Source organism: Setaria viridis, chromosome 5 (genome assembly GCF_005286985.2).
Source record: "Setaria viridis chromosome 5, Setaria_viridis_v4.0, whole genome shotgun sequence".
NCBI lineage: Eukaryota > Viridiplantae > Streptophyta > Magnoliopsida > Poales > Poaceae > Setaria > Setaria viridis.
This window is the reverse complement of record NC_048267.2, coordinates 45,560,936-45,578,202: the sequence shown is the minus strand read 5'-3', so window position 1 is coordinate 45,578,202 and position 17,267 is coordinate 45,560,936. Positions and strand designations below refer to the sequence as shown.

At 48.3% G+C, this 17,267-nt stretch overlaps 4 protein-coding genes across 4 annotated transcripts; 1 reads left to right on the top strand and 3 right to left on the bottom strand.

Annotated features, from left to right (window-relative positions):
* The first annotated feature begins 1,349 nt into the window (after positions 1-1,349).
* Positions 1,350-3,613, top strand: LOC117856935 (cytochrome P450 CYP94D108). The gene has a single exon (XM_034739387.2). The coding sequence runs from the start codon at positions 1,813-1,815 to the stop codon at positions 3,412-3,414; it is 1,602 nt and encodes a 533-aa protein (XP_034595278.1). The 5' UTR covers positions 1,350-1,812; the 3' UTR covers positions 3,415-3,613.
* Positions 3,614-3,679: 66 nt separating this feature from the next.
* LOC117856938 (uridine 5'-monophosphate synthase) lies at positions 3,680-7,152 on the bottom strand. Its single transcript, XM_034739389.2, has 6 exons — positions 6,187-7,152; positions 6,028-6,111; positions 5,454-5,536; positions 5,275-5,362; positions 4,930-5,184; positions 3,680-4,040 (listed from the first exon to the last, which is right to left on the bottom strand). Exons 1-6 carry the CDS (start codon positions 6,964-6,966, stop codon positions 3,912-3,914), a joined length of 1,419 nt encoding a protein of 472 aa, XP_034595280.1. The 5' UTR covers positions 6,967-7,152; the 3' UTR covers positions 3,680-3,911.
* A 476-nt stretch (positions 7,153-7,628) lies between these two features.
* LOC117856936 (uridine 5'-monophosphate synthase) lies at positions 7,629-11,506 on the bottom strand. The gene is made up of 6 exons (XM_034739388.2): positions 10,621-11,506; positions 9,981-10,064; positions 8,986-9,068; positions 8,807-8,894; positions 8,423-8,677; positions 7,629-8,026 (listed from the first exon to the last, which is right to left on the bottom strand). The coding sequence occupies exons 1-6, from the start codon at positions 11,407-11,409 to the stop codon at positions 7,898-7,900; spliced, it is 1,428 nt and encodes a 475-aa protein (XP_034595279.1). The 5' UTR covers positions 11,410-11,506; the 3' UTR covers positions 7,629-7,897.
* A 716-nt stretch (positions 11,507-12,222) lies between these two features.
* On the bottom strand, positions 12,223-17,215 carry LOC117854888 (probable ADP-ribosylation factor GTPase-activating protein AGD11). Its single transcript, XM_034737152.2, has 9 exons — positions 16,665-17,215; positions 15,951-16,486; positions 15,304-15,397; positions 14,859-14,934; positions 13,606-13,769; positions 13,299-13,476; positions 13,092-13,214; positions 12,914-13,009; positions 12,223-12,822 (listed from the first exon to the last, which is right to left on the bottom strand). The coding sequence occupies exons 1-9, from the start codon at positions 16,721-16,723 to the stop codon at positions 12,541-12,543; spliced, it is 1,608 nt and encodes a 535-aa protein (XP_034593043.1). The 5' UTR covers positions 16,724-17,215; the 3' UTR covers positions 12,223-12,540.
* Between the last annotated feature and the right edge of the window lie 52 nt (positions 17,216-17,267).

Below are 17,267 nucleotides of genomic sequence, written 5' to 3'. Positions count from 1 at the left end.
AGACTTACGATTGCTTTAGCACACTGAGGCCCAAGCTTTTTCAGCAGCCAGTTTATGGACCATCTGAATGAACTCAGGCACATTTCCACCGTAGTCAATCCCCAAGCCAAGCCAATGAACCTGGTCTACGACTCTACATGCACGTTCGCCTACCAATATTCAGAATTATCACTTGCACAAGCACACATTGCTGGATTACAACCACATACCCCGTTTGTTGCCATCGAGCCATCTAGGCTAAGCATCGAGCCATGAAACGATGTTGCCGTACCAAACGCAGCACACCTCATCATCACCAGAAGAACCATGTTCATTCGTCAGTTTCCGGAACAAATTGTTCGCGACAGCAATATTGAATCGAGTCCCAGGCTGCATTTTCGCTGATAAAAGCCAGTGTCTTCTGCTTGGTAGCTGCAGCCTGCAGGGCTGCTGCGGCTTGCTCTCTCCGGTTGTTCTGCATCTGAAAGCATATTCGCGATCCCGATCCCCCTTCCTCATCTCTCCCTCAGTCCCTGACCCTGAAATGTTGTAGAATGGTTCGTCACGCCCGCATGCGCCAGCGGCAAACGGGGATTATCCGTCGATCGCGGGGTGGCCAAAACCTTCTCCTTTTCACTTCTCCATCTACAGATCAAACCAGAGCCACATCGCATTTGCATGAATTTTGTTGGAATTTTTTCATGCCTCTACCACCGGCAAACGAGAACTGTCACGTGGTCGCGAGATCATATAAGACCTCTTGATCTTGTGGGATTGTAAGGAACTCCATGTCCCTAATCCATGATTTTTCTCCCATTTTTTGTGAGCCTGAGCAACCAGCAAATGGCGATCGGCGATAGGGGGTGGTCGGTACCCCAAGCAAAACTTCTTCTTCTCGTTTCTCCCTCCATAGATCACATCGCAGGCTGAAATTTTGAAAGGAGTTTCCGAGACCGGCTCCGCGTTCCCATGATTTTTTTTAGAATTTTTCCTCGTCTGTTTTGCGGGCGAACAGAGCTCCGCCATGATCGTTGTTTTTTTTTTTTTTTTGAGAATGATCGTTGTTTGGTTGACCAACGGCGGCGGCTTCCTCGGCTCAGGCACGCTCTCCTCCACGAATATGCACACTCTGGCCCGAGTTAAAGGGGATCGACGAACGGGACGAGATGCCTTCGCGAGCGACGGCGAACGGCGGCGGCCATGGCGTCGGGGGCGAAGGAGTGAAGAGCTCTTCAGCTGAGGCGTCCACGGCCACGATCTGGGAGGGAAAAGTCACGAGGAGATTTTATGAATGGACCCCTGCATTTAGTTTAGCTTTACGACAACCCTGGGCCTTCATTGACCGTTACATCGTTTTGTGCGATCCGGATCGAGGCGGAGGGTGACTTTGGTCGCGGCATTTTTACACGCGGACCCTTTATGACAAAACATATAGCGATTTTGATCCCTCGAGCTCAGGTCATGGTCGCGGGGCCCGCACCCGCCTAGGAGGCCGGAGAAGGAGACGACGCGTGGTCTCCGGAGCTCCGGCGTTCACCTGCGGCCAAGCCATGCTTGCTGCTAGCTGCTACGGGAATACGACGGGACACGCCCAGCCATACGACAAGCGCAACGGGAGTTCCGGGACGGCGAGTTCCCCGCCGCGCTCGGCTCATCGACCAGACCACCCGTGGGCTGCTAGCCGCCAACCATGGAGATCCACATATCGCAGGTCTGTCTCAAAGAAGTCAACGTCAGCACGTCGCCGTGAACAGCGAAGCTTTGCAAATGGATTGACACGAGCAACTGGCCACTGACGGCCACACGATTAAGCACAACCACGTGTTCCACGCCATGGACGCCGCCGCTGCTGTCGCGCTGCTCCTCCTCGCCCTCGCCGTCGCCGTTCTCCTCCTTGCACGCCTCCGGCGCCCCGCGAGGCCCCGCAACCACTGCCCCTACCCGAACCCCGTCCTCGGCAACCTGGTGCCCCTCGTCCGCAACTTCCACCGCTTCCTCGACTGGGCCACCGACCTCCTCGCGGCCGCCCCGGCCTCCACCATCGAGGTGCGCGGCGCGCTCGGCCTCGGCAACGGCATCGCCACCGCGGACCCGCGGGTCGTCGACCACTTCCTCCGCGCCAACTTCCCCAACTACGTCAAGGGCGCGCGCTTCGCGGGCCCCTTCGGCGACCTCCTCGGCCGCGGTCTCTTCCTCGCCGACGGCCGCCTCTGGAGCCTCCAGCGGAAGCTCGCCTCCTATTCCTTCACGTCCCGCTCGCTGCGCCGCTTCTCGGGGCGCGTCCTCCGGGCCCACCTGCACCGCCGGCTCCTGCCTTTCCTCGCGGCCGCCGCGGACTCCGGCGAGCCCGTTGACCTTCAGGACGTGCTTAAGCGCTTCACCTTCGACAACATCTGCAACGTCGCGTTCGGGGTCGAGAGCTCCACGCTGCTCGAGGCCGCGGGGGATGATCGGCGCGGGCATGAGGCGTTCTTCAGTGCGTTCGATGACGCCGTCGAGGTCTCCTTCGCGCGGATGTTCCACCCAACGGCCGTCGTGTGGAAGGCGATGAGGCTCGCTGGCGTTGGGAGCGAGCGGCGGCTCCGCGAGGCCATCGGCATCATCGACGAGTACGTCATGGCGATTGTGGAGTCGGAGGAGCGGCTGCGCGGGGCGGACGACGACGAGCAGCATCTGCTGTCACGGTTCACGGCGGCGATGGAGGAAGACAACGGCAGCGAGCTCGGCGCCATGTTCGAGTCGCCGGAGGCCAAACGCCGGTTCCTTCGCGACATCGTGGTCAGCTTCGTGCTCGCCGGCAAGGACTCCACGTCTTCCGCTCTGACATGGTTCTTCTGGCTCCTCGCCGCCAATCCCCGCTGCGAGCGGCGCGTGTACGAGGAGGTGGCAGCGGCGGCGCGCCACGGAGACGACGACCACGGCGCCGGCGACGAAGAGCTGAAGGGGATGCACTACCTGCACGCGGCGATCACCGAGGCGATGCGGCTGTACCCGCCGGTGCCCATTAACTCGCGGGTGGCGGCGGCGGGGGACGTGCTTCCCGACGGCACGGCGGTACGCGCCGGCTGGTTCGCGGACTACTCGGCGTACGCGATGGGGAGAATGCCGCGGCTGTGGGGCGACGACTGCCGGGAGTTCCGCCCCGAGCGGTGGCTCGGCGGGCCGGACGGCGGGTTCGTGGCGGCGGACGCGGCGAGGTACCCCGTCTTCCACGCGGGCCCGCGGGCGTGCCTCGGGAAGGAGATGGCGTACGTGCAGATGAAGGCCGTGGCGGCCGCCGTGGTCAGGTGGTTCGCGGTGGAGCCGGTGCGGGCGGCGAGCATGGAGGCGCCTCCGCCGTACGAGATGACGGTGACGCTGAAGGTGAAGGGCGGACTCCCTGTGTGGATCAGGAGGCGGGAGGGCGACGCGGCCCGGCAGAAGCTGCCCAGCTAGCTGACCGTGAGTCCGTGACAGGAACTCCAATCAGAAGCACACAATGACACAATCACATAAGACTGACCGCAACTTTGGTTGGGCCATCAGTGTCAGTAGCCCAGGATAACGAGAAACATGTTCCAACTTCCAGAAATTCCTGTGAAATACGCACTACCTTCTTTTCGAACAGGTTTTGGAAGTTGCATTTCCACTGTCAGCATTCCAGGTCGAGTTTATGTGATATGAAATTGGTGAACAGAATTCCGATCAGCACAAGTATCACTGCGCGTCGACGAGAGGCATATATATGCAACCTTCAGGCTTCAGCTACAATTTGGCATGCCATTATTTCAAATTCTACTATACGGGTTACATTCAGAATCATTACTGAAAATCACTGCGTGGCAATGATGGGCAGATGAAAGGCAGCTGCAATTGGGCATTCTCTTGTTACATCAACAATCGCCTGAATGCCCTTTCCTTTTGATTACATTTGGAGGGTTGCTTACATACCATCAGGACAAGCTGGATTGGTATGCCTGCCACCCTTGGATGCGATACTCCCTCGCGGTCTTTGCAGGGTTACTGGCCTTGATAATCCCTCGCCCGACTATGATTATATCACTGCCTCTATCGTTAATGACCTGTATCACAGTGTTGCAAAGTCAGAAATGCACATAGAAAGGTAAACTGCATCGAAAGAAAAGCCTGGAACTTTAAGACCCAAGTGAAGACGATTGAAATTCCTTCCGAAGTACTTCCACTTCAATAACAAGTATCATCACCAGGGTTGAAAATGGAAACAAAAGCTTATGAGGCAGGAAACCAAGAAAGATCATGCACACACCAGAATGGAACCCAAGATAATTCAACTTTCAAGCACACAACTGCATCATATGGCAAAGCCACGAGTTTGTGTGGAGGAAAAGAATGTATTCAGATGGCATGTTTTCAGATGTGTCCAGATGTGGTACAGTTTACAGTTAAATGCAGTCATCTAAGAAATTTACCCTTTGTTTTTTAATAACACCAGTCTCGTCTCAGATGCTCATATCACTGAGTAACAAGAATGAAGAACTCAGCTACTCTTCTACCAGTTTCAGTTCTACCAGTTTCAGTATGGAAGAGAGGAAATATGTTCTTATTCAGTCTGCAAGCTAAAAGGGGAATATACTACTAAACAATATCTTGATGTTTGTTTACAGCACTGCACGTCTGCCATCTTTTAAAAGATAGCAGTAGACTCTCAAACAAAATATAGCAGTAGTCAGAAATTGAAGCACATATTATAATGCATATAGCCAGTATAATCTGATATACTTTCATATGGTCAAACTGATACCAAGCATTTCAAGTGGTGCCTCTGCTTTCTCTAGAATTATGGGAAACTGTTACGACTGTATAACTAATCTACTAAGTGAACAACTTTGAGGTCTTATGACAACTGTGAAGGATTAAAAATAGGATGTTTGAACAAAACACTCCAGCAGTCACACGAACAAAAGGAAATTGCAATGGCCCAAGCAGACTCACAGAATAAGGAGTGTTATATTGTTGCCCAAGAGCATCTCCTCCAGCTGACATCTGAACTCCAGGAGTGGCGTGGATAAATGCTGGGCTCAATGGTGCTGCGGACCAAGATGCAGGATTTACTGATATAAATCCTATTACAAAGTCAGAATGTTGCTCGGCAATTTTTACAGCTGCAGCAGTGTAGTCTCCATAAGCAAGGTTGCCAGCTGAGCTCATTTCAGCAAGCAAAAGTAGTCCCCTTCCTTTAGGCAAACCCTTCAATGCCAGAAACATTTACTTATTATCTTTAGCTCGTTTATTATCTTTAATTTATTATAGTTGCAAGGCCTGTAAGTCATAAGGTACCTTCAGCTTCAAGCCATCTACAATCCCAGGTCCAGGAACTATATGAGCATTAATGATATCTGCCCAGTCTAATATGCGAAATATTCCTCTGAACCAAAGTAAGAAATCACTAATGATGTCACATAAATGTACAAAAAAGGAAGAGAAAGATAAATAGGTTACCGTTCCTTTTTTCTCACCCTTCAGATTGCATAGTTACTGTGTTTCCAATGTCAGCAAACTTGCGGTCTTCAAAGATCAAAAAGTTGTGCTTCTCAGCAATCTTCAATTTTTTTTAAAAAAAATCAATGGAATAAGAATAAGCTTTGCAATAATCAGATACAGTTACTTCGGGAAAAAAAACAGATAAAGAGTACTCAAACTGCGCTGTTTTGGAACAGGAAAACTCAAAAAACCAAAAGGATTGCCTTGATTTAAGAATTTTGCCTTATTGGGAATGGTGATGGAAGTGTCATCATTTTGGGCCACAGATGAACTTCCAAGAAAACAGAAATCAGATATGCTCCCGAACAGAACAAGATAGAGAAAGACAACCCATTGTGATAACTGATTAGATGTAAGGATCCTATTCCTACACCTACATAGTCCTACATCTGATTTCTGACAAACAATTTCAGCAGTCAAACTGGGCTGTTTATGGACACTACCATCCTTTTGGCCGACATGAAAATTATGCCGTACCATCCAATAGAAGAATTGTCAGTAATGGAACAGAAGAGAAGCATAGAAAGATCCTGTGATAAGAGAACATACCGTGCGAAGCTTGAGCCCAAAATCTGGTGTAAAATCAGACAAGATATCAACATGAGTTTTCAACATGCAAATCTCTGGGCCAACCTACACAAGAATGGGAGGACCAAATTAGAACTGAGGGCTCAATAGCAATTCAACATTCCAAATAAGAGCATGTACCTTGTCAGCGAGGTCAAGGAGCTCCTTAGCTGTCCCAACATCCGCGGCAACGCACAGATTGCTCTGTTTCGCTTCCATCGTCTCGAGGAGCTTCCTCCCCATGGGGTTGGTGGCTAGTCCCGCCCTCTCAGCAAAGGACTTCCTAGCCGCCGCCTTGGGTTGAAGAACAGGCACCCCCGGCACGGCCACCTTCTTGTTGGCGTCGAGGAACCGCCTGACCTCCCCCACCTTCTCCTCGCTCACCTTCCCATGCCTGAGCAGCACGGCGAGCATCTCCGTGAGCGTCATGAGCGCGTGCAGCGTGACCCCGTTGGCGGCGAGGTTCTCCCTCCCGCCCTGCTCGCGGTCGACGACGACGACGGCGTCGGCGACGAGGAGCCCCTCGTCGCGGAGCGGCGCCACGGTCTCGAGCACGGACGCGCCGCTGGTGACGAGGTCCTCGACGATGAGGACGGCCTGGCCGGCGCGGTAGGCGCCCTCGACGCGCTTGGTGTCGTAGCGGCTGAGGAGCATGGGCACGGATGCGGCGGCGGAGAGGACGGCGGCGAAGGGGAGCGCGGTGTAGGGGACGCCGCAGAGGAGGTCGTAGGGGCGCGTGGCGGGGACGAGGGAGCGCAGGAGGGAGGCGACGGAGGCGAGGAGGCGCGGGTGGGAGACGAGCACGCGGAGGTCGAGGTAGATGGGGGAGGTGATCCCCGACTTGAGCACGAAGGAGCCTAGCTTGACGGCCTCCACGGCGTGGAGCTCGAGGATCAGGGCCTCCTTGGCGCCGGCGTCCATGGTGGCTAGGGCCGTTGCAGGGGGGAATGTTCTGTTGTGTCTCTGTGCTCGAGTGGAACTTGAGGGTAGTGTTGAAATGCTCTTCCACCAACCCAAGCTGACAACGAGAACTGCCGCTGTCCACGGCGGCCGAGCTCGCCGCGATCGCGACGTTTGCGGTCAAAGCGTACCGGAGAAGATTGCTGACAACAGGCAGAGCCGTTGCAATTGCTCATGCCGTCATGCGCTCCCTGCACGTGACAGCAACCCCGTCGCGACGCGCCACATGCATCAGGATGTGTGCTCGGCAGCAAGTGAGGCCTTGTTTAGTTGGCAAAGTTAGAAGGTGCCAAATTAGCATTTAGACTCAAAAGATTCGTCTCGCAAAGTACAACAAAACTGTACAATTAGTTTTTAATTTCGTTTACATTTAGTACTTCATGCATGCACCGCAAGTTTGATGTGATGGAAAATCTTCTTTTTGCATAATGCTAAAGTTGGGAGTTGGAGTAAACAAGGACTGAGCATGGAGCGCACGCAGGCCGCGGCCACCGCCGCGCACAAATCCGCAGGTGGCATGACGATGCTGCTGCGCCTGCTGGTGCTGGCTCAAGCAGAGCAAGCGCCAAGCAGTCATGACCATCTCACCCAAGCACATGGAACTGTGGAAACGAGCAAGCACGAAGCAAAGTTTGACCATGGTGGATTCATGCATTTCTCAGCACAGATGGCGTGAAATTTCTCAGCTAGGGTGAACATTCCGTCAATCTCATCCAGCAAGGGCATCACAACACCAACCCATGCAACAAGAACGGAACGGACATTACGGGGATTATTATTGTCGCAACCACTAGGAAACAATGTGCGTGCATGGAGCACAGCGACGACGGGACCATGCTCTTATTACATAATCAGTTGCATGATGACCTTATACTCCGATGTCTAAACACGCTCATAGCAAGCTGGTGCGGTAGGCTTGCCATCCCTGGACGCGGTACTCCAGTGCAGCCTTACCAGGATCGCTCGCCTTTATAATCCCACGACCGACTATAATGATGTCACTGCCTCTGTTGTTTATGACCTGAATTGCAAATCCAAGTTGCGAGTAATATGTCAGCTCATACTGGTGTCACAGAGAAACAAAGGCTCGAATTTTCATAAAATGCTTGAGGCAAGCAAAACTTCCTATTGTTTATGTAGCTAAGTTCATTCAGCGACATTATCAAGATTAGAGTATTTCACACTACACAATGTTGCATAAATACAACACAGTAATACAATGGAAATGTATTTTAAAAGATTCAACTATTGTAATCCAAAGCAGCCTACAGATATGAAGCTTTATTAAAGGTTGTAATGAAGGTTGCAAGGCTGCACACTAATTATAATTCTGCACAACTTCTTAAAAGTAATAATCTAAGACATGTCACAAACCAATAGGCACCCAAACTAATTTTATAGGCACAGTTGTACTTACAGCTAGGGGAGTGTTGTATTGTTGCCCAAGAGCATCTCCTCCGGCGACCATCTGAACTCCAGGAGTCGCATGGATAAGTGCTGGGTTTGATGGCGCTACTGACCAAGATGCAGGATTTACTGATATAAACCCAATCACAAAGTCAGGATGTTGCTCAGCAATCTTTACAGCTGCAGCAGTGTAAGCTCCCTGAGCAAGGTTGCCGGCCGAACTCATTTCAGCGAGCAGAAGTAGCGCTCTTCCTTTAGGCAAACCCTTCAGTGATAGAACACAATAGTTACTGTGAGCACTACAATTAATCAGCTACTATCAACATTAACTTATTCTTTTCCAAGTCAATATTAATAGTTCTCATGCAAGCAATATATATAAAGCATAAGATACCTTTAGCTTCAAGCCATCTACAATTCCAGGTCCAGGTACTATATGTGCATTAACAATATCAGCCCAGTCCAATATGCGGAATATTCCTCTGAACCCAAAGTAAAAAAAAAAGGTACAAATTATAACACATGATATAAAGAAATAATTGAACATAGATACTCTAGAAGCTGTTTTCTCACCCTTCGTATTGCATGGTTACTGTATTTCCGATGTCAGCAAACTTGCGGTCTTCAAAGATCAAAAAGTTGTACTTCTCAGCAATCTTCAATAAAATGTTAAAAGTCAGTTAAATAAAGAGGAGGCATGTAACAGCCAGCCAGGATAATAGCATCCTAGAAAGCAAACATCTCTTTTTTATGGTGGAAAACAACTGTAAACTAATCATATCTGGAGTTGCCTAATATACTCTAACAACAACTCTGGTGGTTATCAACCAAAATCTGGTCTAAGAAACTGTAAGATTATCTTCATATAGGTAGACTGTTCCCAAAGGGAAAGGAATACGGAAGCCACGACAGCAAGGGCACTGAATGGTTCAAAGAAACTTCTTATGACTGCAAAAAGATAAACATAGAACATACTACCTAACAGAACAGTATGAATAAAGACAATTCTACCTGTAGCTGCATTGTCACTCCAGCCAGTCAGTGACCTAGAGTGCAAGGACAGATGAGAGCCAATCTAACTCACACACATAAATCTGAGGCACATATAGCACCCTTAGATGGGCCACTATCCCAAAAGCCTAATAGTCCATCTAAACCATACACTTCCTCTTTGTGCCCTAATGACACCAGTCACCAGCACTGTCTTGGCTCCTCATCCTCTCCACCTCCCCCCTACAATGCCTAGTCCCCAGCATCAACAGGTCCTTCAAGATGTATAAATAGCAAATGAGAGTAGGGCGAGGCAAAGCAATCAACATCAAGCAGAAGGGCTGACACATGTTCCCAATCTTGAGGAAAAGGCATAGCGATGTTTGGATGAGTTGATGACATGACACCATCGCAACTATGATTATGCTAGACATAAAGGATCCTACATCTGATCTAAAAAAACGAAACCCAACTTAAGATATGGACCGGAACTAGCATATCATGTACACCATATCATAGTAGTAGTACAACACAAAAATGAATGAACAAAAGCAAGATCGCATCATAAGAGTACATACCGAGCGAAGTTTGGAGCCAAAATCTGGTGTAAAATCAGATAATATATCCACATGGGTTTTCAACATGCAAATCTGGGAACCAATCTGCATAAAAGTTGGATGTTAGTGCAAGCACGTGTTAGATTGGTTTGGGGGGGGGGGGGGGGGGGGGGGGGCTTGAAAACAGCAAACTCATTCCCAAAGAAAATGTGAGAGCAGGGCAGGACACAAAGATTTTACTTTAAAAGCTGGGTTTACTATTTTTAGCATATTGAATAGGCATGTAAACAGACAGAACAGAATTCTGTGAGATAATGACTGAATTAGAACACTCTATTCACAATGCCAAATGCTAAGGACAGATTGAAGAAAATTCACTTCTCAAGTACTTTCACTGTTTCACATACCTAAACCTAATTCAACAGTTCATGAGCTAAAATGAGTACCTATTGCAAATGGATGTGCCGTTCTGCCCACATGGCCTGAATTCATGTTTCACCTATACGAAATTCTATCTCAATAGCATATTGAAAAATTAGCAAACTATGTGTTTCCAGGCGTATGAGTTGTGTCATGTCGTATTTTGCTTAAATCTAACTAAGACATCTAGGAACCTGTGAAAAGTCCAAAACTACTAGGATTCCCCAATAAAGTATTATACCTTCTCGGCCAGGTCAAGGAGCTCCTTTGCTGTCCCAACATCTGCAGCTACGCACAGGTTGCTCTGCTTGGCCACCATCACCTCGAAGAGTCTCCTCGCCACAGGGTTGGTGGCTAATTTCGCCCTCTCCTCAAATGGCTTCCTAAGCACCACGGGTTTAGCAGGCACCCCCGGCACCGCCACCTTCCTGTTTGCGTCGAGGAACTGCCTCACCTCCTCCGCCTTCTCCTGGGTCACCTTCCCGTGCTTCAGCAGCACGGCGAGCACCTCCGTGAGGGTCATGAGCGAGTGCAGAGTGATCCCGTTGGCGGCGAGATTCTCCCTGCCGCCTTGCTCGCGATCAACGACGACGACTGCATCCGTGACCACAAGCCCTTCGGCGCGGAGCGGGGCGGCGGTCTCGAGCACGGATGCGCCGCTGGTGACGAGGTCCTCGATGATGAGGACGGTGTCACCCGCGCTGTACGACCCCTCGATGGACTTGGCGGTGCCGTGCGCCTTGACCTCCTTGCGGCGCATGAGCATGGGGATGTTGCGGTCGACGGAGAGGACGGCGGCGATGGGGAGCGCGGTGTAGGGGACGCCGCAGACGAGGCCGTAGGGGCGCGTGGCGGGGAGGGCGTGGAGGAGCGAGGCGATGGCGGAGAGGAGGCGCGGGTGGGAGACGAGCGCGCGGAGGTCGAGGTAGATGGGCGAGGTGATGCCGGACTTGAGCACGAAGGAGCCCAGCTTGACGGCCTCGATGGCGTGGAGGTCCAGGATGAGGGATTCCAGCGCCGCCGCGTCCATGGCTAGGGTTTTTGCGGCGGCGGGGGTTTGGGCCTGAGGTGGGGGCCGAAAGGAAACCGAGACAGGCGGGGCGGCGGCGGCGAGCGAGACGGGAGGAGGAGGTGGCTCCCTTTATTGCGGCGCAAACGCAAGAGGGCAGTGATTGATGCCGTTGCCGGAGCTTTGGATGGACGGACAGGATGAGAGAATTTCCCAGAGACGTTGCAGAGAAAAAGGTGTGCTATTAGAAATGCAAATGCGTTTCTCTCTTGTAAAGAAAATGCGAATGCGTTTCCTTTTTGCGAAAAAAATGCCCATGCGTTTCAGCAAATCTTTTTAGCGGCCATTTGAACAATGTTTTCATGTATGCAACGTGCTGATACTCATGTTTGGTGTGTTTTGCGCATCTGAACGAATAAATTTGCAAAATTCGACTTCCAAGTTCTAGCTGATTTTTTGCCTGGTGTTCTCTTTTTAAACACGTCTGGTTAAAAAAAAACCCTGCAATTTCTTAATATAAAACGTGGTGAAATCTTTGTTACATGAGAGCATCTGGTGGATTATCTTAAGCATGCTCTTGAGAAACAACGTTCAACATGACTGCACATCAGAAAAATGACACCAGTCAAGCAGTCATTGGACGCTGAATTATGGCAGAAATCCAACGGGTAGCTACACGTAGCTTGCATTGTCAAATGGTAAAGCAAAAGCTCCCATGGATTATTCCGGACATCACGCAGGCAATGCTCCATAGATGGCGCAGAAATTGTAAAATATAGATGCCTGATCTAGGCACCAAATAATACTGGACACGCATTTCAACAGGAATGGGGATTATTTGCAGCACAGAATCGTTATTACCATTTTTTTTCTAAATTATTTGCAGCAGTTTTGATGGTTGTTACAAACAGAGGCTCATGAGGCACACAAATCAAGTGAAGCTGGACTTCTACCAAACAAGCCTGAAACCAAGCAAGGCCGTGCTGAAATGGTCTTCAATCATTCCCCAGGACAGGTCACAACTTACATCCTATATCCTTTTCCAATTTTACAGCTATAATCGATACATGAAAACCTTGAAAGTATGGTTGAATTCTTGTTTGTGTACCTACTTGGTGCTGCAGAATGCTGGAAACCCGTTTCTGCAGACAGTTATTGAGTGAGAGGGACGCACTCGAGCTCCATCTCAAGGTGGCCACGCTCAACATTCTGAAGCCTGACAGTGACCACCTGCTTCACCTTGCCATTGATGATGGAGATGGTGCTATCCCTGGGGATCCAGATGCCATCTTTTGCCATCCATTTGTTAAGCTGTGCAGTATCTGTGATAGTCGAAGCCTCATAGGCTCTAGCAGCAGCAACCAGTGGCTCGATGTTGATCTCAGCCTCTCCCATCCGGTCATCGGTGGTGAACGTGTCCTTGTCATAGACTTGCTGTCAGGAGGTTTCAAGAAAATATTACTCCCAAAACCAGATTGTTGACAAAGGTACGTATGTCCCCTGAAGAAAAGCAAAAATTACTTACTAGTTTAAGCAGCGGTACTGGGTCAGGTATCGATAGCATAAGCCTTTCATTCCATACAGGATTCAAGCTGCTCTTTATCACCTTCGTTTTCATGGACTGCAAAGACGAACAACTTACCTTCATGAAACAAACAACTCTGCATACCTAGCATGCAACCTCGGTGAATGGAGTCGCTTACCTGGTGTCCTAGGTTAATAATAACATAAGGATCGCTTGACATCACATCACGAATAGCTAGATTTGTGCCTCTTATGACATCAACCTTAATTAATCCAACGAATTCTACCATACCCATCTCCATCTGTAAGGCAGCAAACAGTCAAATAGTTTTCAAAATTCAAAGCAAACTAAAGTGAACTACGAATTGGAGCAATTTCGGTCATACTGTTTTCTTTACTGCTTTGGGCTCATGTTCTTTTCTCCTCCAGCTGTTCTTGAAAGAATGGCCTAAACCATGTCGACTAGATCCACTATGGTGGTGGTGGTGATTTTGTTTGTCGTTGCGTCGTGGAGCGCATGAAAGCTGCGGGTTAGACAAAAATTGTTGAACCTCGTATTTTCGCCTGCATGTAGGCAGATATGAAGGAGACACATCATTTACCAGGCAAATGTATACAAATAAAGAAATCTTTAATGCAAAATGTATCTCATAAGACATCAAAAGAATGAAAACTTGGTAGGTTAATGCAGACCTAATAAAGTCGCTGCGCTCCTCTGCTGAACAATCTTGCCTTGGCTTCGTGTAATTTTCAGGGATAAATGCCTCGTATATCATGTTTACTGCAGCATTCCCACCTGAATCTGCCAAAAGATCAACTTGCTCATCTGTCCACTCATCTAGCTTCACTGAAACCACCTGAACAGACAGATTTCAGGTCAATTCCCAGCAATGAATATTCAAACCGCTAAGGTAGATTCCAAAGTGTTGTCTCTCTCACTGAGCATATGCACTTCATGGTGAAAACCAGAATTAACTTCTTATAAAAAGGAGTACAGTATCGTCCTGTTGCTGCACCTAGCCAATATATACCCTGTTTCCCTTTGAAAAACCAGTTATCTACTTTGTTTTGTAAAACTTATTTGTTCAAAAACATGTATGGCGCCATTTGAATGTGTTTCTGAAATCATAACTATGATGGCTACCTTCATCAAATTATCTAGCCTGAAAAATGGCACTGCTTCTTGCAATGTATGTGACATTTTGGACATAGCAAATTATTATTTTTATATATTTCTAAACCCACTAGAATTACTAATTATAATATTGCCAAAATACTTTCTGAGAAAAATCTACATGAGTTAGTTCCATACTTTATTTCATATATCTAATCTTAAAAATATATTAAGACCGGCTGAAAGCTACAAAGTTAGACAATACACAATGCAAAGTTACATATGCTCCACTGTTCGACATTTGCTGGTGATGACTGGAACCGCTGCAATGGCTGGACAAGACCATAATTCTTACAGGTCTTATATTCTTGCTTGAAGAGTGAAGATCTCCAAATCGTGTCTCTCCCTTTCTCTGCTATGATATGCGGTGACTTTTTCTCTCTCAAGATTAGGATGCAATATATTTAACCTTCTCATAGAGTGACAGTTAGTCACAACATTTAGCTTTTTCCTTGAATGCACTTGGTGACAAGTCACAAGGTTATATTAATGATTTTCAAAATGGAGCTACTGAATACTGCCAAGGCAAGTTCTCGAAAAAAATGAAGCTACTGAGCACTTGCACATTGGCAATGCACACCTATCAAAACTCATCAAGAGGCCAAATGTCTAGAAAGTTCATAATCTGTTTAGAGTTAATGCATCCTCATCCATAAGATCATATCTAATGAGAAATGAATCTGAAAAACGGAAGAATAAAACAAATTTCTAAACTAGAGAACCAATATATATTCCAGAGGACAAAATAGAATGCTATAAGATCACGGCTTACCTTGGATATGTGTACTCCAAGACTTCTATGAGCTCCTGAACACTTGATGCAAATGAAAACACCAAAAGTCATTGATCTGCAAACATCAAAACCATTCGAGTTAGTAATATGCAGTACCCAGGCTGTTAACTGTGGCAATAATAAAAAGATATTTCTACACAAAGAAAATTGTCACATTGGCCTATGTGAATAACAAAATGGCCAGGAGGAGATTGGCATCCAAGCAAGATCTAGGAATTGAACTGGTGGAGGCAGGTTGATACCATTTAGATTTTTCATTTTTGCATTTTAGCTTTCCAGCTCGGATTTAGCTAATCAGAAATAGGGATATACAACTCAGTGCTTCTTTCAAATGAACCCACATGCGATGTTTTTCAAAGTGGCACAGATGAAAATAAGTGCTGCAACGAAGAAAACAATATTAGTAGCATTGATGGATACTTACACCCATTTTGGATCTTGAGCACCGCAGTCAGCACAACATTTGTTTGCTGGTTGGTTCAGAAGATGATCTAATCTCTCAGCTGGCTTCATCGGAGCTGATAGCAATCATGGAAGCACATGGACTTTCAATATTATTCTTTGGGAACACACAGATTAATTCAATACTACAAGAAGCAGATGTATATGCAGCAACTTTGGCTGGTTTAGTATAAAGTACGGAATTGCAGCATCTATCTAGCAGCATGCTAAGTTTTCATGTCGTAGCAGGAGGAGGCCAGCTTATTCAAGACGATTCTTTCTCTTGACTTAGTAACCACATATAGGCAAATGAAAATAAACTTTCTGATTGTTTATGACTGATGATAGGAACTGAGCCTAGCAGTTGGTTGAGAGTGTGGATGCACGTCTAGACCACTCGAGCTCAAGTCTTGGTCGAGACGAATGTGGGTGCTTATTTCCTATTGATATAAAAGTTGCCCAGTTCACCCTAGGTTCATCTAGTTGTTGTTTATGATTATTGGCAATATTTTTCCATGATAATCAAAAGGGTGTTAGTTATCCTAACAAAATTAAGATTAAAAAGAAAAGGGGGATTACAGTTTACAAAGGAAGCAATATAGCAAAGAGGAGGTAGTAGATATAACAAACCTTGGTGACTGCAATGGTCACTATCATCTGGCTTGGTTGGCATTCCACAAACTTTCGAACCTTGATGATCACAATGGTCTTTAGCATCCGTCCTGGTTGCCATTGCACAAGCTTTCGGGCCTTGGCTAGCGCCACATTCATTAGCATCCATCGTGGTTGGAAATCCACAGGCTTTCAAGCCTTGTCGATCGGCGTGGTCATTAGCATCCATCCTGGTCCCCAATCCACAGGCTTTCAAGCCTTGACAATCGCCATGGTCCTTGGTATCCACCCTGGTCCCCAATCCAGAGGCTTTCAAGCCTTGACGGTCGCAGTAGTCATCAGCATCCATCTTGGCCGCCAATTCACAGGCTTTCAATCCTTGACGATCGCCATAGTCATCAGCATCCATCTTGGCTCCCAATTCACTGGCTTTCAACCCTTGGCGATCGGCATGGCCATCAGAACCCATCCTGGTTGGCATTCCACAGGCTCTCAGGCCTTGGCGATGGCCATGGTCGTTAGAATCCAGCCTTGTTGGCTTCCCAAACACGTTCCTGGAAGAGGGAAATGAGTGTATCAGATCGTGAAAATAGCCAAAAATGGATGCACAACATTTGTTGCGGAGTTGGTTTTGACACCATGTAATGCGAAAGAAATGTGATGAGCACGCAAATTAAAAAAATAACCAATCCAGCGGCGGCGACATTGGGATGCGAAGAACATGCTGCATACCTTCTGTTGTATGGCTTTGGGCTATCAACAAATCTCTGCGCGGGATTACGCCCCTCCATTTTGTCCCCAAAGCCGCGCTCCTGCTCTTGTGCTCCTCTACATCGTCCTCGTACCCAGGGGCGGGCGGCTTTAGCGCGGGCGATCAGCAAAGAAATCCGAGACAGATCGGATGAACAAGGGTGTCCATCCCAGGAAGAAATGCAGACTTCAGGGTTCACGGCAATGCCGCGATTCTGCCGAACAGAAGGGAGAAACGGATGCAGCTAGGTCCGGATCGATCACCACTCCTGGCAGGGACGAGGAGGAACCAAGGAAGAGAGGCGCGGTTGCGATACCTGGACGTGCGGGGAGGGCCTGCGATGCTAGGCTGAGGAAGGAAGGAGCGGTGGTCGCTGGAATCGCTCGGTATTGGGTTGGAATCGAATACAAGGCCACAGGGTGGATCGGCCGTACAAGTCAATGGTCATCTGGGACGAGATTGTGGGCGTCCATCATCGGGGACGTGGAGATCATCACCGCAATGATTTGTTCGAGGGATCGACGTGCAGCTATATCAGTTGGAATGGCATTTCTACTTTTGAACTGTTTCTCACCACATCCGAG